Here is a 24,690-nt window from a genome sequence, read left to right as displayed (position 1 = left end):
TCGCATAAAATATAATATCAATATAAGTAATATAAGTATAACTACATTTATATTTCTAATACACATTTTAATATTATTTTTATACAGACTCTCCAACGATCCCTAAGATATATTCCTAACAGAGTGAAATTATTATGGTCATGCGATGCATGTATAATTTACCCCTTTTTTCCTACCTCTTTTTAATTGTTTTTTTCCCCCATTGTTATTATGTATTTATATATTTATGTTCTTGTATTTTTAGCTTGAGATAATCATCACACAACAGTGAGCACACACTGTGTAAACCATATCGTATATAAATATGGCAATATTTTTATTGTTTTCCTTTCTTAAATGTATACTTTGTCACCCAAAATTCACAAATTCTTCCACAAACTTTTCTTTTTTTCTCCTCCTCTCCCAAAACACCCTACAGGGAAAAAGAAAAGGAAAAAAAGGACTAAAATTATCACTAAGCGAATGTTTCCTTCTTGTTGGATAGAGAATGGAAGCTGATGTTTCTATTCTTTCGACAAAGTTAAAAAAAAAGATTTCTTTTTTGTGGGATTTTCTTGAAAATTAGCGTATAGTGTTGTGGGGTTTTGTGAGATTTGGGTTGTGCTTGTGGAGTCAAAGATGGTGAATTGAATAGTGGGTTTTTGGGTTTCTTCTTATTTTATTGATAATTGGCAGAGAGGGTTTGTTAGAGATGATGAATTTGTGGGTATTTTGGTACTTGAGTGTTGTTTGTTTTTTGGGTTGTAGAGTTCTTGGTAATGTGGTTTTGGTAGGAAAGAATGAAACTTTATCGTTTGAAGACATTGAAGCTAATTTTGGTGAGTTAAATCTTACTTTTACTTTGTTATGCCCTTATTCGTATCGTATTTAGTTTTGATCTTTCTTCTATTTTGTATTATTTTGTTGTAAACTGGAGTAGTTGTGGAGTGATATTGAATGGAAATTGGAAGATGAGTTCGTTTAAAAGTTTTAGTAGCTTATGTATACTGAATTTTTTTGTTTAATTTTACCTGCCTCTGTTACATGGTAAACTAGACCCTATCAATCTAGTTTTTGGCAATTTGGAGTTGTCAATAGGTCATTGTTGGGAAAAAGAAGTTATTTACCATTCTGTACAGAAGAAGCTTCACTCTTGTTAAGCAAGGCTACCCTTTTTCTACTTTTTCCTTTGTTGTACGAGAAGGAATCAACAGATCTTTATTTGCATTGTGAGAGATCAGTCCAGATGGAACTGAAAGAACTAACGTTCAGGGCTCATGACTAACAACACTTAGCCATATATTCTAAAATGTAGCTAACAGAACTGATCTATCCTAACTAATAGAGATCACTATCCTAATTTGTAGTGATTGAACTTTATCTCTAACATCCCCCTCAGGCTAAGAAGGTTTGCCCAGTCTTGTGAGAACTGAAAAGCGACAAAAAGCACGAAGCAAGGCGCAAGCACTGCGCTTTTATGCTCTGAAGCGAGGCGCTGCTTGAAAAGCAAGCACTTCAGTAGGCGAAGCGAGAAGCGCGCTTAAAAAGCAAAGGCGACAAAAAGCGCGCTTAAGTGCTGTTAGTGTTCTTTTTAACTTTTGTATAACACACTTGTCTGCTGCGACTCAAACATTTCCCTCTTCTTCCTCTGTGACTCAAACATCTCAACAACTGTTGCTGCCATTCAAACGATAAGTTCTGCCTCTCTTTTCTTCTTCTTCTCCTCTGGACTCTCTTTCAGGCTTTAGCGACTGCTTCTAGGTTTTCTTTCACCTGTTATGCCCTGTTTTTTTTAAACTGATTTGGTTTTGCTCTTTGCATTTGCTTAGTATGTTATGATTATGAGGATTATTGACCATCTGTTATATACTTAATTTATTTTTAATATGTTATGATTATGAGGATTATTGAGTATCTTTTATTTACTTCTTATACTATGTTATTTATATTGAGTTCTTGGCAATTTCTATATGCATATTTAGTATTTTTTATTTTTGTACTAAATAACGCTTTAGTAGAAAAATGTGTGCGCTTCGCTTCACAGTTCACACTTCACGCTTCTTTGAAGCAAACCCTCAATGCTTTTTCTGGCTTCTTGCTCTCCAAAACACTGGTGTTTGCCCAAGATTCTTGAAAACTTGCCTTTGATGAGTTGAAACCGGCTGGTGGACAAAGGCTTAGTTAACATATCTGCTAATCGGTCGATAGAGGATATAAACTGCACTTATATATGACCAACCTCGACTTGTTCTCTGACAAAGTGAAAACCAACTTTGACATGCTTCATTCGAGTCTTTAACACAGATTGACGGCTAGATATGAAGCTCCAATGTTTTCAGACCAGATGATTCTGGGGTTACGGATTGGCTAATTGGCTATTTAAGTTATTGAAGAAGAGAACGAAGCCATATTATTTCTTCTGTGGTATTGGGATCGATACTCAACCTTCATTGCTGGCCAGGATGTTAAATTTCGTCCCATATACACAGCTAAACCTACCGTAGATCTCCTACGACCTGTGTTGCCTTGCCCGATCAGCATCACAAAAAGCTTGAAGTTGGGAGCTGGTTGAGTGAGTAATAAAAAATCCTTGCTGCAAGGTGACTTTGACATATCGAGGAACATGTTTGCAGGCTGTCCAGTGAGTGGTTGTTGGTGCAGATAAAAATTGGCAGAATTTGTTCACAGCAAAAGCCAAGTCTGGATATTGTAGTTCTCCCACAGTTCTCCGATAAACTTGGGATTTACCAGCGATTCGCTTTATTGAAGTTGCAGGTTACATGTGCTAGCCATAGGAGACTTGACAGATGTGGCATGTTCCATGCGAGCAGAGGTGAGAAGATCCTGAAGGTATTTTTGTCGAGAAAGAATAATACTACTGCCGAGATTTCTAACTTCAATTCCGTTTAAGTATTGAAGTTTTCTGAGATCTTGCAACTTGAATTCTTTGGAAAAATTGAGTTATGCAGGTGTGAACTGCATTTGAGTGACTCCCTGTCGATGATAATATCATCGACATAGGCGAGGATATAAAGAACATCACTGTTTTAGTGTTTGATAAAGAGCAAGGAGTCAGTATGAGAGCCTGTGAAACCAAGACTGTAGGGCTTGTTTAAGCCTTTAGACCATCGATTGATTCCCTCAATTTACACATAAGCAGGACATCATCAATCAATAAAGCTGGAGATTGAGACATTTGCACATCTGCTTCCAATTTCCATTGAGAATTGCATTGGAAATGTCCAATTGCTGAAGAGTCCATCCGTTGTAGATTGCCAAGGAAAGAACACTTAGCCTGTTGTAGGCTTGATAAATGGACGGAAAGTGGCTTCATAATCTATTCCCCCAACTTGATTCTTTGACTACCAACCAATCATTGTACCACTTGGTGGTGCCATCAAGTTTTGATGTTTGATGTTGTACCAAAGCAGTCATTTTAGAGCTCATAGCATTTCTCCATGATGGAACTTTGAGTACTTTAGCGTAGCATGTTGGTTTCGAAAGAGTAACAGAGGAAGATTGAACTTTATCATCCGAAATAGACGAAAACCAATAACTTCTTCTTAGTATTTTGCCCTAGAACTACTGGATGAGTTCATTCAGGTGGTCGTGATGGCTCAGTAGGAGTTGGAAGGGTATCCAGTTGTTTCTCCGAATGGAAATTAATGTGGTCTTGAGAAACACTGGAAGCTGAGAAGCTAGACCAGAATTGTTGTTGTTAGAAGAATCTTCTGAATTATGTGGAAGTTTCGAAGATGATGGTACAATTGAGTCAGGTTGCGGTATTGACGCAATCAATATGAGCCATTGAGTGGAAATAAATTGCCCCGGAGGAGTGCCTAGAATAGAGGAATCAAACAACTTTTTCTCCTTAGATACAGAATGGGTTTCATCTATATGAACATGTCTACTAAGATAAATTTGACTATCATGAGGATTGAAGCAGACATACCCATGATGGTCCTTGGCGTAACCGAGAAAAACAAAGCTGCTAAAGACACGACACAGTTCATAATCTGGTGAAGTGCCCTGAAGCTTTTCAAATGGTGAGACATGTTGAAGCACTTGAGTGGGATCCTGTTAACTAAGTATAGCGTGCACAGCGAAGTTCCAAAATCTAGATGGAACTGCAGAATAAGCGAGCCAGGTGAGGGATGTATCCACCAGGTGTCTGATATTCCTTTCAGCTTGAACATTTTGCTGATGTGTATGAGGACAGCTAATGTGATGTTGAATACCAGGTTGATACTACGAAATTCACCACCCAAATCTGATTAAAAATTAATGATTTTGGTTTGAAATTGGTTTCAACCAATTTGTGGAATTCAACAAAAGTAGAAAGAACCTCATTTTTTATTTAATTGGGAATAACCAACAATAACGAGAGAAATCATCCACAAATAGAACAAAATACTTGTTTCCATGTAAAAATATAAGTTGGGAGTTGGTCCCCATACATCTCCATGAATCAATTCCAATGGTTTACATCAATAGAGGCAGTGACAGGTAAGAAATCTGACTATGTTTGCCTAAACAACAAACTTGACGTAGGCCAGAGGATTTTATTGAGTTACTAGGGAAACACGGCTTGTATATTAACATCAAAGGAGACTGCTGATTATTGAAGGTGACCAAGCCGAGCATGCCAATCGGGTGTAGCAGTTTGAACTGATTTAAAAGCCTTGCTCTTCCTTGTAATGTCCTCTAATGTAGCAATAGGTACCCTGGAAATTCTGTCCTCAATTAGTCCCTTCAACAACAATTTTTTTATTTGTTAATTGTTTCACAGTAAGCCCATCAGAGTCAAATTTAAAAGAGCTATCTTTAGCCAATTTATTGACAGACAACAATTGTTGTATGGTAGGCACATGTAAAACATTTTTCAAATGAAACTGATTATTACTAGAAGATAGTGTAGTGTGACCAATGTTTTTAATGTGCAAACTATGTCCATCACCTATAGTGACCATATCAGGCCCTTTGTACTCCTCTGAGAATCTCAAGTGCAGACAAGTCAGGAGTAGGGGTGGCAAACGGTCGGATTGGATTGGTTTTGCATGGGTTGAATATGGTTTGAGAAAAAATGGGTTGGATCATATCCATCCAAATATAATATGGTCAAAATGGTTCTAACCCATTTAACCAAATTTGTTTTTCAAAACCCCTCTCAACATACCCCCCCCCCCCTCCAGGCTCCACCTTTAACCAACCTACCCCTAAAAACATTATCTTTCAAAAAAAAAAAAAAGAAAATTACCCCGCCCCCTGGCAACCCCTTGCCCCCACCCCACCTTCCACCAACATACCCTATTTTTTTTTCAAAAAAAAAAACAAACTGTTTTTGCAAAAAATAAAAAAAGGTTTACCCTCTCCTCCCGGGCATTCTCCGCCCCCCACCACCACTCCACCCCAACTTCCACCAACCTACCTCTAATTTTTTTTTATTGAGTGAAAGTGAAAATAAGTGATATAATATGGATCAAATGGATACACATATTGACCATATTTGAAGAGACTTTTAAAATAGCTTGAAGCCCATATTTTTTGACCAATTATAATATGAGCGATCCAAGTCATTATATATGGTCAAAGTGGGCTCATTTTACTAATATGGGCTGAAATTGCCACCCCTAGTCAGGAGTCATGTGATGAGAAGCAACAGTTTTAGGAAACCAATCATTGGAAGAAACATTAACATTGGCCACATTGGCTGTGATATTATTTGGATCATAACGTTTGCGAACATCAGTTAGCTTGATGATTATTGAGTCCACAGATCTGACAAGGATTAGTTAACAACGTCTTGTTCCTTTAGAGGACGCACCATTGTTTCTGTGTGTTGTTTTTCTGGGAGCTCCGATGGAATTGGTGTGTAAATGTAGTGTGTTGTCGAGCAACAACGGCAACAACAAAGATTGGTATGCGAGAGTTCTGCAAGAGGATCTCATGAACCATAAGTCTACCAGAAAGATCAGAAAATCATTTTTGCAGATAATGTTGCAATGACGGGATGATAATCAGAAGGAAGTAATTGGAAAATGGTGGCATTGAATTCATCAGGAGACACGTGTGCCTGCCGTGACAAGCTCATCAGCGATAGCTTTAGCTTCGCGAAGAAATTGAGCCAGTGGTTTGTCACCAAGAGTGTTTTGCAAGGTGATGTGTAATTGGCTGTTGCTTATGCCAAATGCTTTTGAGAGACTGGTGCAAGCTTTAACGGCAAAATCTAAACCAGTCACATAAGGAAAAATTTCCTTGGTTAAAGATGATAAAATCCAACTTAGTAAGAGTTGGTCTTCTTGTAACCACTTTAGATACTCAGAATTTGGGTTTGATTGACTTGTTATGGTATTGATCATGGTGGAGGGAGGTGCTGGTGTACCATTGATATGATTGAATAACATTGTAACATTTGATGATAGGAACAAATTGTGTTTTCCAAGTCAGGTGGTTTGTTGGTTTGAGTTTCATAGGAAAAGAAAGTTGAGCATGGGGTAAAGTAGCAAAAAGACTTGGAGTGCTTAAGGTGGTTGTTGGAAAGGTGGATCTGAAAGTTGATGATTCCATTGTAGGCTCTGGCACCATGTTACACGATCAGATATTGAGAGAATTCAGTGTGTTTTCTATTGAGTAGAATTACTTAAAATATACGCAATTGTTTACACGAAACTACAGAAGAATAGGGAGATATATAGCTTACACTTGGCCATATATCCCAAACTGTAGCTAACAGAACTCATCTATCCTAGCTAATAGAAATCACTATCCTAAGTTATAGTGATTGAACTTTATCTCTATTAATAAGAAATTGTGGATGTATTATAATTTGATTCTTGATATTTTACTGCTGCTACTGCTGCTTTTTCGTTGAAACTTAGTCTTGTTTTCGTTAAAACTTCTTTTTGACATCTTGTTTACTTTCTTTGATGCTGTTGTATTTGTACTAAATATATTTTTTTTCAAATATCAGCTCCCTCAGTAAGAGGATCAGGCAAATGCGGGATATTGTATGTGGCGGAGCCTTTAGATGCCTGCTCGACTTTGACCAACAAGGTTGAACCAGTTAAAAATAGCACCCATGATCTGTTCTTGCTGATAATAAGGGGTGGATGTAGTTTTGAAGATAAAGTCAGACAAGCCCAGGCGGCAGGTTTCAAGGCAGCCATTATCTACAACGATGAATACGGTGATCTAGTTGCAAGTAATGAACTCTTCCAGTTAAAAATTATTGATTTAGTGCATTCTGAGGTTACAACTTGATGGCAATCTAAGATTCTAGTTAAATGTCTGATTCAGCTCAAACTCTCTGGTCCCAGGTTCCAAAATAAAGCTTGAAATGAACTTATTTGATACTTGGTTATGTAAGTGGCCAGAGGTCAAAAATTGGCTTATTGATTTTTTTTCTAAGCGAAATATCGCTGAAACTGATCGAAGTCCCGTATCCCACCAGCTTATACTACACGAATCTTGATTTTATTGAGGTAGAAAGTAAGGTGGTGTTCTAAAAAGTAAACAGATTTCAATAAACTCTACCTCTTGAATTTATTGATTAGTGCATTATGTAGTTACAATATAAGATGTTTGTTAAAATATATGATTCAGCTCGAACTAGGGTTTTGGGTTCTAGAATGAAGGTTGAAGACTTGAAGTGGTCTGTCTTACTTGATACTTGGTTATGTATGTAACAAGAGTTCATAAATGGCTTATGGATTAATTTTAAGCGGATATCACTGGAACTGATTCAAGTTTTGTATCCTGTCAGCTAATACTCTATATTCTTGATTTATTGGGGTAGAAGGTGGGCAAATGAATTTTACGACTCACGTTTACATAGGACTCGCTACTAACTTCACAAACTCTGTAGAACCAGCTATGTCACATTAGGCAATCTCATTACCAAAACTGCTCGAGCTCGACTTTGCTATAACATGTTAAATACAATGGAAGATTCGATCTTTTTAATAGAGCTTTCTTCATCTTCAAAGCACCTTAGATTCCTTTAACGCAAAGTGGACCACCAAATACATGAAGGTATAGTGCCGCCCCCGTTCCCTTTGCTACTTGTGCCTATCCTTGATGTTCCAGCACTTCATCAACTCAGTTGTCTCTAAGCATGAACCATTTAAGTCCCCACCATGTGAGGGAACAGTTCCCATAATTGATCAGTGATATAGCAGTGTAGAAAAAAATGACCTATGCTCTCTGAACTTGATCCACACAAAAAGTATCTGGAGCACAATTCAAATGTCGTTCTTGTAAATTATCCTGGTTCCTGGATAATAGTTGTACAAGTTTTTTTTTTTTCTTTTGATAAGTGACAGTTATACAAGTATGTTTTATAAGTCATGACTGTTTTCAGCTGAAAACTGCTCCAGAACTGATAACTGGGTGAAAGGTGATTGAGGAAGACTGTTAAGAAATAACACATTTTCACTGACAATGTCTATTGCTTTTTGCTATCCTGATCTTATATTTGATGTAATGATTTACTGACATTCTGGGATTTAATCCTGGTTTTTAAAGGGTGCATTAAAAGTAGACAGCGTACACGAAAATGTGGTTATCTTTAATTACTATCCGGTCAGAAAGACAAAATGACATGTGGGTGACTTCTGATCATTCATCGAAGTAGCACCGTTTGTTGATATATCAAGAGCTTTTCTAGAAGTTGCTTCTCTCTCTCTCATGGGGACGACTGTGTCTCAGCATATAACTAACTTAGTAATGAGATTCATACTCAAGTCATATTCACAGGGGTTTTCACCTATTTTAGTTGCAAGGAGACCATCTTCTATTTGAAAAAGCAGCTTAAAAATATGTGAAGTCAAACTTTGTGGATGGAATTGGATCTATCTTCAAAACATCTTCCATTTCTTTCTTTCCAGACTGACCACCATACACATGATGGTATTAGCTTCCACCATCTCTTTTGACTCTTACTGCCTCCCTCCAAATCCAACAGCTCAACAAATCTAATGTATGTTCTGGCATTGTCCAGTTCATGCTTGTGAAGTATAGAAACAAGTTCCAAATTTGAGCAGTAAACTTACAACGCAGGAAAAGATGGTTTTTTGTTTCCCCTGTCAAATTGCACAAAAAACACCTAGGAACCAGTTGTCTGCCTTTCTGTTGTAGAACTTCTTCTGTTAAACATGCCCTCTTTATCACTGACCAGGTGAAACACTTTACTTTTGTAGGAATATCACTCTTCCAAAAGTAGTTCCAATTATATTTTGGGGTCCCTGTCATCCCCATTAGTCCTCTTTTATTGGCATTGTTAGCGGAGAAGACTCCCATCCTTGCTATGTTTCCACAGGATCTTGTCGGTTGCTTGTCCGTTGCTGTTGTAGTAATAATCATTCAAGCTAGTTTTTCCAGTAGCGCCGCCACCTTCTCCACCTCCCAGTCAATAAGTAGTCTTCTTAAAGATATGTCCCATCCCTGTTCTGTCCAACAATCGCTAACTCTAGCATCAGGGTTCTCACATATTAGAAACAAATCTGGAAAAAGTTCTCTGAGAGAGGTTTGGTGTATCCGACCATCTTTCCAAAATTTAGTTTTGTTACCATTACCCACCTTAATATACATGTTTCCTTCCTTTTAACTCTTGCTTCCTGTTGCTCAAGTATTTAAAACTGTTGAATTTTGAACTTCCGAGTGTTAACTAGTCACATGATACAGTGGCAGGAAACTCTGCTGGTGTACAGATACCCGCGGTGTTTGTTTCTAGAGTTTCAGGGGAAAAAATGACAAAGTATGCTGGTGACATTGATGTTGAAGTATGGATAATCCCAAGCTTTGAGAACTCTGCCTGGTCCATCATGGCTATATCATTCATTTCGTTACTAGCTATGTCAGCAGTGCTTGCTACCTGTTTCTTTGTCCGTAGACATCGGATACGAAGAGACCGGCCTCGGGCCTCACGCTTTCGTGAATTTCATGGAATGAGTAGTCATTTGGTGAAAGCTATGCCAAGCTTGATATTTACATCAGTTTTGGAGGATAATTGTACATCAGTAACATGTGCTATCTGTCTTGAAGACTATATTGTGGGAGACAAGCTTAGAATTCTTCCTTGCAGGCACAGTAAGTTTTTCTCTCTTCCTGAGGTATTGTGATTTTCAGTTTGTTCATATATGAAGGTTCTGTTTGGCACTTAGGTAAAAGCAATGAATGCGCTAATTCAGCTTGTTCATATATAAAGGTTCTGTTTGGCACTTAGGTAAAAGCAATGAATGCACTAATTCCTTAGGGTTGGTTCTTTCCTTGGGCGAGGCTCATTCTTTGCATTGTTGTCACTTGACAAGGTTTTCCCCGAATGTGTTTTTTGAGTTTACAACCTGGTGATTGGTTTCTAAGATCGCTTGACAGAGCTGACATTGGGGTTGGTGATATCACTATTGGTAGATTTCAGGTTTATTACATATTTTAGAACTTACTCAGGGAATTTAGAAGTGGCACTTCTGGCTTCCCTTCATCTCTGACTTGTTGCCTAGCGCAACCACATATCAGGCAGCATGATGGACTCTGTGCTTGCTTAAAGAATGTTTTCACTTCCTGGATGAAAAACGCTCTATTATCCGGTCGCATTATTGCTACTTGTTTGGCCACGAAACTGTGTACTTCTGTTCATGCCTTCCGTCTGTCAAAAAGTTACCTCATGTCCCTTTATTGGGGAAAAACTCTGGTGTAATCACTATAACATGCATGCACTTTTTTTTTTTGACAAAATAACATGCATGTACTTTTGAGATGACATTTTGCAAATTTTCAACTCTACATCATAATATTACTTGCAAACACAACAACACACCCAGTGTGGTCCCACAAGTGAGGTCTGTGCAGGGTAGGGTGCACACAGACCTTGCTCTTACCTTTGTGGTGTAAAGAGACTTTTTCTGAAAGATCCTAGGCTCATGAAAATTGTTTTTTAAAACTAAGTTTGAGAAAAAGAAAAGAGTAATAAGCTATGATGAAATATCGGAGAAAGGAAATACTGACAACTAAATTGTAAAGATAGCCAAATTATTAGTAACAACCGTTGTAATAAAACTGAAGAATAGGCTAATGCTAACAAAATGGTACCACTATTGGTAAGAAAGCAGATAGGTCCTCCGGTCTAGAACCATGTGTTTATCACTAGGAAGAGAGAAGTTGCTTGACTACTACTAACCGTCTATTCTAATCTTTGACCTCCATGCTCTCTTATCTTGGGTCATGCCCTCAGTGAGCTGAAGATGAGTAATAACATGTCTAATCACCTCTTCCCAATTTTTACTTGATCTACTCCTACATCTCCTTAAACCTATCTCTACCAGCCTCTTGCACCTCCTCATTGGGCATCTGTGCTCCTCCTCTTCACATGCATGAACCATCTGAACCTCACTTCTCTCATCTAGTCCACTACGGAGGTCACTCCCACCTTGTCCAGTATATCCTCGTTTCTAATCTTGTCTCTTTTTGTCTGTTCATACATCCTTTTTTTGCTATCGTCTTCTGAAATTTGAACGTAAGAGTTCTTGACGGACAAACATTCAATCCCATGCAGCATAGCCGGTCTAACTACCACTATATAAAACTTTCCTTCAAGTCTTGGTGACATGTTTATCACCTAGGTCACCAATTGAGCCTCCATTTCATCCATCCTGTTAAAATATGATATGCCATCTCCCCATTTTTTTGGGATTATTGACTTGAGATATTAGAAGCTTCTTCTCTTGAGGATGACTTGTGTATCATAGCTATCCTTGCTTCCCATTGTGTCTCCTGTGGTTTGTCAATGAACTGACACTCCATGTACTCTGGTCTAGTCCTGCTTAACGAACTCTAGGGTCTGTCTCCAAATTTCCAATCGATTGTCAACTACGCCACCTGACTTGTCGATCAATACCATGGACGAGATCATTACTATGGGAATTCATTAATCACCAAGGCAAATAAAAACGGTCCGAGAGCTAATCCCTGGTGCAATCCCATCTGGACCGAGTGTTTGGAAGCATTTCCATAAAACTCCCTCGGGACTGTCCTATGCCTTTTCTAGGTTAATGAATACCATATGTGCACCTCTATTCCTCTCCCTATACTGCCCAACAATGTCCTTAGAAGGTGAATGTCTTCCATTGTTGATTGCGCCCCAGCTTGAAGCTGGATGGGTTCTCAGAAATAGAGACATTACTCCTCATATTCTCCACAACTTTTGATTGAAGGTGTCGTATGTGTTTCAGCATGTCAATTGCATAGACTTTTGAAATCTATGCATGTCTAGATGAAGGTTGTTTTTAGAGCAGAAATTCAGATTTATACCATTGCTTGAGGAGTGAATTGGAATTAATGTTGTCAAAGAGATCAGAAACATTTTTTTTTTGAGAAAGTTAACTGGTATTATAAACATAGAAGTACAATAGCGAACTCCTGTAGTAATTACATCAAAAGAATTGAGGGTTTGAAGAAACATTAGTCGAAAGCCCTTGCATTAATATTGTAGAAGTGGAGTTGTATTCTTCAGGGGGATCAGAACTCCCTAAGCTGGGTATCACAGAGTTCACAGCTAAGGCAGCCAAGAGAAATTTAGTTCATGAGCATGTCATGGCTATTGCTGCAGAACTTAGTACACGTGCTGGGTTTGATTACTGCCAACTATTTCTGAAAACCCCAAGCATTTTAGCTCTCATGTTTTATTGCGGAGGTGTAATTTTTTTTTATGGGCAAAGTAGGTGTTTTATTGATGTAAAAAGAACAACATGAAGAGAATGTTGTTCAAGGGTACATGTAGATTGTTTTATAGAATGGAACATGCTGATTTTTTTCATAGATTTTGAGATTGATAATGTTGGTTGAAATTTGATAAGTTTGTATTTTCTGTGAATAATGCAATTTACATTGAAGGATTACCCGTGATTTTTTTTTTAAAACTCCCAGGATTGTTGTTGTTCTCTTGCACTTTCCACTTCTAAAAAATATTGAGTAATATTCAATAATTATATTCTGGATCCATATCTATGAATATCAGTTCTGCATTAGTCATTGTCAAGATTCTAGGCAGCACACTATGGTAAAACCTTAATTCTACAGTAAAAGTGTGATCAGAGGATATCAGAGTATTATCCTCGTCCCTGCTGCTATATCACATTGTGAAAGTGCTAATTTTGGTGTATCTATGGTTTTACTTTATAGTTAATATGAATACTTTCCCCAATCTGGGGGAGTAATTTGTTGATATATGTCATATTCTGTTTGTTCTCATCAGATCTCCTCGGAATTTTTGCAGAATTTCATGCTATGTGCGTTGATGCGTGGCTTACATCATGGAGAACGTTTTGCCCCGTCTGTAAACGTGATGCAAGGACTAGCAATGGTGAGCCACCAGCATCAGAATCTACGCCATTGCTTTCTTCTAGTCTAGCTTCTTTATCTTCGTTGTCATCCCTAAGATCATCATTAGCTTCATCATCAGCAATACAAATAGGCCAAGGAGCATCCCGATCCCCTTCAGTTTCTCGTCCTCAATCAATTTCTAGTACTCCTTATAATCATCAGTCGCTTCAGTCCTACCATCAGTCACCTCATCTTACTATAAGCCGCAGTTCACTTGACCTTCAAAATGCGTCTTCCCAGAGATCTCGTGCATCTTATTTGATTTCCCCTCACTCATTGGGCTATCCTTCTTTATCTCCTCTTAATTCAAGATACATGTCACCATATATTCCTAGTCCAGGAAATGCCTCGTCCAGTTATATAGGCTCCTCAAGTCGGCATCCCAACCCACTGCGTCATAGTGAGTCAACTACTAGCTTTTCGCCATTTGCTTCAGCTCAGTCTCTTCCGGGATGTGAGTCATGATGTGTCGTTTCTAGAAAATCTGGGTTCAAGTCTGTACTACCCTTTTAACCAAAGATCAGTGAAGTTGGGTCAATTTCACCTCAAATCACACCTAAAGACAAAGCAACAGCTTTGGAGATGCAGCTCTGGCATATGTGCAGACTGGAAAATGACGGGAAGCGCTGGATTTGTATATTATTAGTGTGACGCTTATGTTATAGATTTGGTTTCTATATTGAGGTTTTTACTATTTTTATTTTGATGTTTTCACGAGTGCACGCGCAAAGCGATGGGTGTTCATGCTGTATGCAGTAGCCCTTTTTTACATACCCTTCTTGTTTAGTGCTATGGATGTTAACAGTCTCCATTTTCTAGATGGTTTAGGTCTTGTTAGTTGAAATCTTTTTGCTTAGGGTTTGAGCTTCTATGTATAGATCATTGGCACACATGACTAAAGCTTCTAGTTTGAATGAATTGGGTCAGTTGTAATCAGAGGATGAACACGTTTAACGTTTCACAATAAGGATGATGCCTTGGTCCCGACTCAAATCGATTGGAGTTGGTTATATGAATCTTTACTAATCATATTTTCTTATTTAAATTGATCAACCCCCCCCCCCCCCAAGTGGCCAATGATTTCTGTTTATTTGGCCAATGTAAATATGAGGTTGATGGTTTTCATCTTTCGTCTCAATTTGGATACAAGATCTTCACCAAAGAACAGCAATTTTCCAGCCATCATTACTGATTTTGCAAAAATGAAGATGTAAAAATAGTAGTATCTAATTGGTATGGGTTGTAAAATTGATCACATTTTTTCAACTCTAGAGTTAGAAAGATGAGTTATCTTGTCCTGCTTTCAACAAACTGTGGGATTTAACAACATATATTTATTATGTATAAGATCAAAACAAGTAGTATTCTAGTTTTTCGTTTTTAACTCATATTATACACAGCACAAACCCATTTCTTCTACAACTTCAATAATTAATAAATCACCAGTCCTTTCACTAAAGCAATTCTATAAGTATAGCTGTTGGTGTATTCGTTTATGATAAACTTAAACCATCTTTCTGAGGCTGCTACGAAAAATTGGTCATCTTGTCAAAAATCTCTCAAGCTACTTATTTCTGTTAGATTGAAATTAATGTTCCGAAAAGTGTAAACTTAATCTATTTTTTCTTCTTTATCGCCAGAACGAAGTGCTTCTCTGGCTTCTGATAGAGATGTGGAGCTCCCTGGATGATCAACCTGTTCCCTAGAGGGCTCTTCTTTAACAGCCTGCATCATCATCGCCACCAGTATCACAACGAGAACAAGGATAAGTGCTCCGATCAGAAACATTGAGTTTCTGAAAGCCTTGTAATCATCTGAAATGATGTGTTTCTGTATAACACTTCCATCTCTGTATCCCTTAAGAAACCGCGTAATTTGGGACCCCTGATCTTCGTCTTCAACACTGTCTGAGCCGATCACCTATTGTTCGTGTAAAAGCTCAACATCAGCAAATAAAGTCAATTACTATATCATTATCACCTCAATGTTTCACCTTAGTCCTAAAGTTGGGAGTAAACTTAAAAATGTGTTTTACACTATATGTCAGTCAGAAACTTAAAAAATGAGGGTAAGAAGCTGTTAAAACCTATAACATAATCCCAAGCGCACCAACAAAATGCAATACATAACAAGGTCATCTCAAGATTCAACTCAAAATTTTCTTCCAGGTTCCCCTATAGCTTTCACGATATGCATCCAGCATCGATTCTTCCCAGAGAAGAGAAGCATATAAATATAAAGCAAATATGTATGGACTAGGTAACTAACAAGGATTCAAGATAAAATCAACTCAAGCGTTTCATGCAGAGCTTTATCAGTTAATAAGAACCTAAGAAGGCATCAAATCTAAAAGTCAAAAGTGACTCATACTCCACATGAAGCAAAATAAACATACTCATAGATGAACAAAGACTAAATTCCCAAATTCATGTACAATTAAAGATTAAATTAAGACCATGTCCAATGGTTTTAAAATTGACATAGTCCTGCAATAGTAGTCACCCTGAAGCTTCTGGTGGAATCTATTAGCTGGAGAGCAGATAACAATCAAACTGAGCATTTACAACGTTATTTCACGTGTTTGGGCTTTATGTTCCGTGTTTCTCTTTTTCTTTTAGTACTTAGATGACCTAGGTGATATCTACTAAAGTCATCAGGTCATCCATAGTTCAAGATCAGTTGTTGGAAATCTGAACCTCTAAAACAAGTATATAATACACGAATAATTAATGTTTGTACTTCCTTTACCAGCTAGTTAATTAATAGTTAAGGAAATTGGCAAAAAAGGAGGAAGTCCAAACAGAAAGTAGGCTAACTACAGATTCATGTCACTGCAATACTTAAATGAGAAATTATAGAATGTGCAAGGTCATGCTGGCCGCTAACTTAACATGTGAAGGTGGACACAAGCAAAATCTTGTTTAGAGCTGTAAAACATTGCTAGGGAAAACTACACTTGGAGAGAGAGAGAGAGAGAGAAAGAGAGGGAGAGGAAAAGAAGGTTTCAAGCTTACTGAAAAATACTCCACGTCTCCGTCCCACACAATCATCTTTGGTAGTTTAATTTTCTTAGATACTTCAAATGACTCGGCAAAGTCTTGCCACTGCTTGAACCCAACAAAAGCAAACACCAAGTCACGGTTCGCAGATGCCGCAGCTTTCAAGAGTTTTACTAGTCTTTTTGACCTCTCATCATCCTCATCTTCTACAATTGTTAGAACAATTTTCCTCTTATCGTCTTTCAACGACTTCAGAGTGTCTTGATTAATAGGTAAAACCAGAGGGAGCAAGCTCTGTTTGATATAATCCTCAAGGAACTTTTCTGCAACCATAGCAGGAAAGCTTAGATCCAGACACTGTTTGTAATAAAATTCAAGGCACAATTTCAGCTGAAAATAGTTCTCAGTTGTTCTTTAATATGCAGAACCAAGCGATTAAAATGAAAGACACTGTATAAAGCTCATAGCCATGGAACTTGCGCAGCTACTAAAGCATATAAGCTGAAGCAGTTCAAGAATAAACATGTCTCAGTATTTGTCAATTGTGTGTTCCATATGAAAAGGGAATAAAGCAAGCACAAGGGTTGTGACTACACCAAAATTTCATGAACTTACTGACCTTCAAACGGGCCATAAAATATGCTCTGTTCATTGTAGCTCAGATGAAGGGTTACCAATGCAGGTACTTTGTCAAAATCATAGAATTCCATGGTTGTATCTGAGAAATCTTTTGCCACAGAAAACCATGCACTTTTCTTGTATTTCACCGCCAAATGTGATATGACAGACTCATTCAAACCAAAGCCTATGAATATAGGAAAATTTTTGCCAGCCTCTTCAATAAATTCACTAATAGCAGAGTCAGAATTGAGTACGGACACATCAGGAGCGACAAACTTCTTCAAGAATCTCACAAGTAAATCTGCCTTCCTAGGTCCATAATAATCTGTTGGAACTCCATGCATGAATATCTTCAAAGTTGGAAATCCACTGCATTGCAACAAAAGAAACATTTCACTGTCTTTTTACCCAATAACTGCATTACAACAACTACGCCTCAATTCAAAACATAATGGGTCCGGTATATGAATCCTCATTGACCATGTTTCTCCACATTAATTCATCTCAGGCAGCAATTGCATTCATTTACTAGAATAGATTACCAAAATTTCTAAAACATGTGAATAGGTATAGTCTGTCTTTTGGATTTTAATTGTCTCATGAAAAGAGAAGAAAATATATTCTCATCCTCTCCCAAAGAGGAAAAAATGTTTGGACTTCAGCCAATGTTTATACTATAGTGAAAAAGGAAACTGAAAAGAATTGATGTTAGCTGGTTCAGCCTCATGGGGACTCTATAGGAAACATCCTCCATAGATTAATTAAGACCCCGATTCACCCAATCCTTTGGCCACAAAGTCCACAACTCAGAATTACGTTCCCATTCCCCCTTACATCATCTTCTACCCAGCAGCACATTCCTCATCATATCCCTTGATGCTTATCTGACCAAGCTCCTCTGACTAGGATTCACCAAATAAAGAGCATCCTACATCAGAACGCAACATTAGATGAACAAGGAAATTCCAGAAATGTTGGAACTACTTAGATATGGGAGAGTCTGGAAGAGAAGGCACATTGAGATCATGTTCTGAATTGGGATAGAGGGAGGTAAGATAAGGAGGCTCCGAGAAGATGTTCCGGGAGAGGTGCAGGGCAGTGGATGGTGGTGGCAGCTGTCAGGTGTAGATAGACAGCAAAGAGGCTTGGGCAGGATGCTCAAGCTACGTTCCATGTTTTTGTGTGCGTGCATCATAACCTATGTGATTTAAACAAGTGTCCTCAGTCAATTTGTCTGTTGCAATCCAAAAATGGTTTCATATAGGGATGAATAATGGATCAGGAATGGGGTTGCAATGGGATCTAGGAACAAGCAACAGAGCAATAGCCACTTGGCAGGGGGTTGTAGAGAGGTTAGCGACACTGGGGGAAGATCAATGCTGATAAATAGTATCTTTGATGCCCTTCCCACATATGTGATGTCTTTATTACTAGTCAAAGTGGAGAAGAGATTAGACGAACTAAGAAGGGGTTTTCTTTGGCATGGCAACAGAGATAAGAGAACTCTCCATTAGTTAGATGGAGTTCATTTACACTTAATAAGAAGAGAAGGGGTTTAGACATTAGAATTTTGAGGCAACACAACTGGAGCTTACTGATGCAATGGTTGTGAAGATTCACTTTAGATTTTAGAAGAACGTGCACTATGGAAAGAAGAAATAAGTGTAAAGTATGGTTCTCAAGGTTTTTGGACTACAAAAGTAGTGACTTCACCATATGGAGCGAGTTTATGGACTATTAAAGCTCTTTGGCAAAACATTGTAGGTAATATTGGGTTTGTAGTGAGTGATGGAAAAAGGATTTCGATTTTGGGATATTAACTGAATTAGGTATCTCCCTTAAAGACATTATTCCCTGATCTATTCAGACGTACTGTTCTACCTGATGCTAGTTTGGCTATTCTGAGGGGAAGGATGAAATTTCAACTTCAGGGACATTTAAATGATTGGGAATTGAGCATAATGTCTGATTTCTTTAAATACTCTAACCTTTCAAAGGGACTCAAGGACAAGATAAGCTAATCCGGAAAGCTCATGGAAATGGTGCCTTTACAGTAAAATCTTGTTATAGGCTTCTGAATTCTGTTGGAGAGCAAGGAGGATGTTGGCCTAGAGGAAAAATCTGGAAAACAAATGTCACTTATGAAGTGGCATGGGTCACCTGGTTGGTGGCTAGAATAGCTTGCTTAACACATGGAAATCTACAGAGGAATCATGTTGTGCTTAAACTGTTATATATGTAACAAAAAAAAAGAATCTGAGAATGTCAATAATCTATTATTGCATTGTCATGCTACTGATCAATTGTAGCAGTTGTTCCTTAACGTGATGGGGCTTAAAACGGACTATGCGCAGAGATACATGTGAACTTTAAAGTGCTGGAACATTAAAGGAAGATATACAAAGCAGAAGAAATGGTGGTATACTAACCTACATGTATATGGTGGAATATTTGGAGAGGAAGAAATGACAGATGCTTTGAAGACGAGGAAAATTCTAGTCAGGGGATAAAGATGAAACATTTACTTTTTAGTGTAAATAGACCTTTTTTAATGAAGCTGAAGCAATGATAAATCTTATAGAATCCTCTAAGAATAAAAATCATCTTAGAATTTTCTGTAAATACTTCTGAACAGCACCTTCTCAGTGCTTCTTTCTTTTTAATACAGTTACCTTTCTCAAGAAAAAAGAAAAAAAGAAATACTGGATTAGGAATAGGAAGTTTTTTATAGGATCTGCATCTACAGTCTTTGACAATCCATAGCAGACTAACAAATTGATTAAGATAACAAACTGTGGATCTAATAATGCTAATAAAAATGTTATACCAAACTAAAGAAACTTATTCTCTTTTATGGTTCAAGCAACTTGATTTAACCAGAAAGCAAGTTTCACATTATGAAAACGGTTAAACAAAATAATTGTAGTAATAACTAATATGTGTAAAGCAGACATACTCAATTTCATATTTAGAAGCAAGACGACTGTATTTGTCAGCATCTACTTTTGCAATTACAATGGGCTGCTTCAATACAGCAAGATTGGCAGATGCTTTGTCCAACTGCAAGGAACTTTTGTCAGAGTGCTTCGTGATGTCACATTCAAAAATATCTATTATCCAATAAAACAAGCAAATGAAAAATGTCCCTTTGTTGGGGAAAAATTCTAACATAGAATGCAGAATATGAAGCTTAGTGAACTCACGTAAAGAGCTTGATAATACCTTTTATTGATGAACATATCAATATCATCAAACTTTAGAAAGAAACAATTCAATCTCATCCCTCAAGAAGTTTCAGTGATCACAAGCAACACACTTGACCACCCAAAATACAGGCACTCCTATTAAGGGGAGAAAGTTTCTCTTAGAAGACAGGGAACAGTTGATAAGACTAGAACGACAAACAAGTATGCCTATCAGTCTATTAACATGTGGTAACAATCACTTCTTAGTTCTCACATGACATATCATGATCCTGTCTGATATCAATGAACTTCCTTTGCAAGATTACTTTAAGCCTTTTACATTTAATAAAATATCCTTTTTTGTTCTCAATAATCCTCTATTGCTCCTATCTTTCTTCTCCACTTTATGTACTGGAGGAATGACATGCTTTCCAAGGTATCGTCATCGCTGACCCCTTTTTTCCTCTCCTGATTGGATATTTGACTTTGCATATGAACCTTACAAATTCTTTTAAGCATTTGACCAGTACCACAACAGAAAAAAAAAGTCACAAGAAGTTACAAAATGAGTAATTCCTCACTAGTGACCATAAAAGGGTTAATCCAACAGCTAAGATCAGCCTCCAGCAATGTTTCCTCAGCCTCTTGAACTTTGTTGTTCATGAAAAAAAGCTTTTTTCTGGAAGTTCATGTATCATGAATGTGAACATATATTAAGTTAAATGGGTGACATCCAAAATCTTCTTTCACTGTAAATGAAATCATTCTATTTTCTTTCGTAGCATAAAGGAGAGCTTCCTTTTTCACATGAGTTTAATTACGTGACCATAATAAGTCAGCCCTCCATCCCTCTACAGTTTCAAATCAGGTTAGATCATAAAAATCTATTTCTCAAGTGCCTATTTCTTTTTATAAGAATTTCACAAGAGTCAAACATAACACTATCAACACCTTATTAGGTACCATAAGAGAGTGCAAACATATATACACTAGCATCTGAGGCAGAGTAGATTCATGTACCAAACCATCATTTTACATCAGTAGGCATCAAACTTCCATATATAGTTAATTAATAATTAAAACTTTGAAGCAAAACCTTACGATAATATTACTTATATCCTATAGTATTGTTCCATCACAGCCACTGTCTGAGGGACAATGTCACCAATTTTCTTCTACTATTTGAAAATAATGTTTATACAATTAGAAGCTTCACTAAAACTAAAGCACATTAATATTTTCTGATTCTAATATCTTTAGATTTTGGTGGAAGATTACTTCCTGAAAACTACAGCAATGAGTATATCTCTGTTATTAACTATGTAATTCAATGTAAATCATCTTTAATTTCACTCTAACAATACAGCACTGAAGTATAAACAAATCCAAACTATCTCTGTTATTAACTATGTAATTCAATTTAAATCATCCTTAATTTCACTCTAACAATACAGCACTGAAGTATAAACAAATCCAAACCTTTTTTGAAAAAAAAAAGAAAAAAAGAAAAAGAAAGCAAATCAAGCAAATAGAAAAGAAAACGATAGGAAGAAAGACCTCAGGAGAAAGACGTTTGCAGTGACCACACCAAGGAGCATAGAAATCGACAAACATATAATCGAAAGTGGAAATAGCCGCTTCGAAATTGGATTCATCGAGTTCCAATACTTTCCCATCAATGGCGAACTGTTGCTGCTCCGCCGCCGACGAGGAACATCGGAAGAGAAGGAGGAAGCCGAAGGTGAAGATCGAAATGGAGCGAAAAGGAACCATTGTTGTGTTCAGTGAATGAAATTGTAGAAGTGGATCTGCCCTTCCCTTTCGTTTTTATAGTTTACGCTTCCTTTCTAATTGAAACATCTTTTATTTATTTTTATTTTTTAAGAAAGAAGCACAAGTATTCCTTTTATTTTTTAACTATACTACAAATTTCAGCACACATCTTAATTATATATTGTCTTAAATTATTTTAAATGTACTCATACTCTTTGATTTTGAGATTACATAAAGAATATGTTCATTCTCTTTGAGGCAAGAAAAAGTTCTCATCAGGATTGAAGAAACGGGTTTGATAAAATCAGGGTTAGCAAAAGACGATGGAAACGGCTGCTTGTAAGCATGATCTTCTATTCTCTCTCTTTTTATTATCAGAAAATCAATTTCATAGCCTAGCTACGTAGCAGGCTCAGAGCCTTTGATGGAGGAACAACTGTCGCGGCTATGGAATTTGCTGCTCTGGCGCTCTTCTCGAATTACTATAATTAATCATGAGTTTCTATCACGATAAAAACAGTTTAAATTCAGACTGTGCGTCTGAAAAGTGTCGTTTCAAATCCGATTCTTGCAAGCATGTGAACAATAAAAAAGAAGTAATAATTCAGTTTTACAAAGAATGATCTGGTTTGACTTGACATAAAGTTTAAGAGTATAAAAAAAATTTGAATCTTATGGTCCTAAATTAAAGTTAGGTTAAATATACAAAATTGTCCTTTGATTTTGTGTCATTAAACGTGCCACTTGGAAAATTATTACAAAAAAAAAAAGAGGTCATTTTTTTTAAACAAACAAACAAAAAAGGAGATTTAAACAGAGTGAGTATTAAGAACTGATTAGTATGAGCATGTGTTCATTTTAATTGGACATTTTTGTAATCAATTATTACACATAACTAATTAATATTAAAAATTAATTCTGATTCATATGGTTCATTTTCACATTATCCAAAGGCTCACGAATATTCTCTTTCTAAATTCTCTTCCCACCCCCCTCTCTCTTTTGATCCATATTTATTATCTCTCTTTTAGATTACTATAGATCACCATTGTTAGGATTACATTTTGCTTAAGAAATTATTAGTGGTTATAGTCTTTTTCCCATATAAAATTCTCAAATTTGTTTGATTTCATTTTGTTTGGTATTTCAGTACATTGCATAATGTTTGACACGACATCAATAAATTCAGCCACATTCCTTCTCTCATCATCGAACTCATGACATCGATGGTGACACCAACACTTTATCCATTTCAGCTTCTATTTTTTGTATTGATACTTTTAGATTCGTCATTGGTATTCCCCACTAAGCTTATGCTAAAAATTGAAATTTACTTTGCAATCGCCTTTTGTGTGTGACTACCTATTGATTATTTGAGTTAATATCTTAAAAGGTCAATGAACTATATGAAATTATCTTGTAAAGTCACTAAATTTTAGTTTGTGTCTTTAAAATCACTCAACTTAACACCTTTATTCTTTAAAATCACTCGATTACAATTTATTTTTAAACAAATTTGACATGATAAATTAAATTATTTTTGATGTCATGTCATTGTGGACCTCACAAATAAATAAAATTATAAAATTTATTTATTTTAATGTATTGTAATCATGAACCTACAAATAAACAAAATCATAAAATTTATTAATTTCATGTCTTCCCCTCTTAAATTCTGTTTTTGCAATAAAATTTATTTTTCTAGACTATTACCGACAATCAAAAAATTCTAATCAACACTGGAAATAAATGTTAAATTCAGTAGCACTGACTAAATTATCTCCCGTGTCAACCATGTACATCAATTCCAATATAAATAAGCAACACACAAATAATATTAGAGCATTTCTAAAAATGTATTATATACTAGGTTGTTATGAGCATCATTGTAGCCAAAAAGAAAAGAATATATTGTGTTGTAATAGGTAACCACAAAAAATTACAAAGATAATTCTATATTTTGCTATGATTTCTAATATTTTCTTCAACTAAACTTCAACAATGTACTCCTTCATGACTTTTCTCTTAAAGAGTCAGTCTTTCTGTCTCCTCTCCTCTGAATACAGGGGGGAAAATAATTAGAATACAAAAAGTCCTAAACCAATTTTTAGATATTCTACAATAAAAGGACAATATAGCTAAATATTTATAATTTTTACCTCAATTGAATTAGGATTGCTTTAGCAAGCGCGTAGTGGTCCTTTTCGTTTTTTTTTTTTTACAGATTTCAGCCCATTATTTCTCGAAGAAATGAAGGAATTAATTGTTAATGAAAAAATTCAGCATCAATAACCTTAAAATAGACATTACAGCGTTTCTTTGTGAGGTGAGAATTTTGGGAGAATAGAGAAAGAAGTAGAAAAAGGAAGCGGGAGATTTGGCAAGAGAATTAGGGTTTAAGTGTTTTAGAAGAAGATAACTGTGAGTAGTGGATATATTAATAAATATATTTTATGATTTTATTTATTTATGGGGCCATGATAACATGGCATAAAATATATTTATTTTGCCATGCCAGATTTATTTTGGTGATAAATATTGTTTAATGTTTTTAGAAGATAAAAACGTTAGGTTGAGTGATTCTAGTGATACAAAACAAAGTTTAATGACTTTACAAGGTAATTTTTCATAATTCAGTGACATTTTAAGATATTAACTTTAGATTATCCACTTGGTGATTTGCATGTTCAGTCATTGTGTGATACTTTTCAAGGAATACTTCATTACTAGTTGTGAATGACTGATTTTTGCCAAGTGAT

At 36.4% G+C, this 24,690-nt stretch overlaps 2 protein-coding genes and 1 long non-coding RNA gene across 3 annotated transcripts; 1 reads left to right on the top strand and 2 right to left on the bottom strand.

Annotated features, from left to right (window-relative positions):
• Positions 1-247: 247 nt before the first annotated feature.
• LOC101248068 (receptor homology region, transmembrane domain- and RING domain-containing protein 2-like) lies at positions 248-14,363 on the top strand. Its single transcript, XM_004250357.5, has 4 exons — positions 248-818; positions 6,950-7,180; positions 9,661-10,065; positions 13,247-14,363. Exons 1-4 carry the CDS (start codon positions 692-694, stop codon positions 13,816-13,818), a joined length of 1,335 nt encoding a protein of 444 aa, XP_004250405.2. The 5' UTR covers positions 248-691; the 3' UTR covers positions 13,819-14,363.
• A 309-nt stretch (positions 14,364-14,672) lies between these two features.
• Positions 14,673-22,135, bottom strand: LOC101247779 (protein disulfide-isomerase 5-2). Its single transcript, XM_004250356.5, has 5 exons — positions 21,716-22,135; positions 19,930-20,033; positions 16,972-17,342; positions 16,368-16,675; positions 14,673-15,273 (listed from the first exon to the last, which is right to left on the bottom strand). Exons 1-5 carry the CDS (start codon positions 21,929-21,931, stop codon positions 14,965-14,967), a joined length of 1,308 nt encoding a protein of 435 aa, XP_004250404.2. The 5' UTR covers positions 21,932-22,135; the 3' UTR covers positions 14,673-14,964.
• A 1,685-nt stretch (positions 22,136-23,820) lies between these two features.
• On the bottom strand, positions 23,821-24,373 carry LOC112940335 (uncharacterized). Its single transcript, XR_003244333.2, has 2 exons — positions 24,091-24,373; positions 23,821-23,987 (listed from the first exon to the last, which is right to left on the bottom strand). It is a non-coding gene; the product is annotated as an uncharacterized lncRNA (long non-coding RNA).
• Positions 24,374-24,690: the final 317 nt, after the last annotated feature.

Source organism: Solanum lycopersicum, chromosome 11 (genome assembly GCF_036512215.1).
Source record: "Solanum lycopersicum chromosome 11, SLM_r2.1".
NCBI classification, from domain to species: domain Eukaryota; kingdom Viridiplantae; phylum Streptophyta; class Magnoliopsida; order Solanales; family Solanaceae; genus Solanum; species Solanum lycopersicum.
This window is presented reverse-complemented; position numbering and strand designations above follow the sequence as displayed.

Excerpts from the sequence above, each read along its gene's own strand:
- LOC101248068 (XM_004250357.5), top strand. The coding sequence starts at position 692 with ATGATGAATTTGTGGGTATTTTGGTACTTGAGTGTTGTTTGTTTTTTG. Across the intron at positions 7,181-9,660 it reads ATACGGTGATCTAGTTGCAA|TGGCAGGAAACTCTGCTGGT; the intron begins GTAATGAACTCT and ends CACATGATACAG. Across the intron at positions 10,066-13,246 it reads AATTCTTCCTTGCAGGCACA|AATTTCATGCTATGTGCGTT; the intron begins GTAAGTTTTTCT and ends GAATTTTTGCAG.
- LOC101247779 (XM_004250356.5), bottom strand. The coding sequence starts at position 21,931 with ATGGTTCCTTTTCGCTCCATTTCGATCTTCACCTTCGGCTTCCTCCTT. Across the intron at positions 17,343-19,929 it reads GCTTCTAAATATGAAATTGA|TGGATTTCCAACTTTGAAGA; the intron begins GTATGTCTGCTT and ends GTTGCAATGCAG. Across the intron at positions 15,274-16,367 it reads GAGACGTGGAGTATTTTTCA|GTGATCGGCTCAGACAGTGT; the intron begins GTAAGCTTGAAA and ends CACGAACAATAG.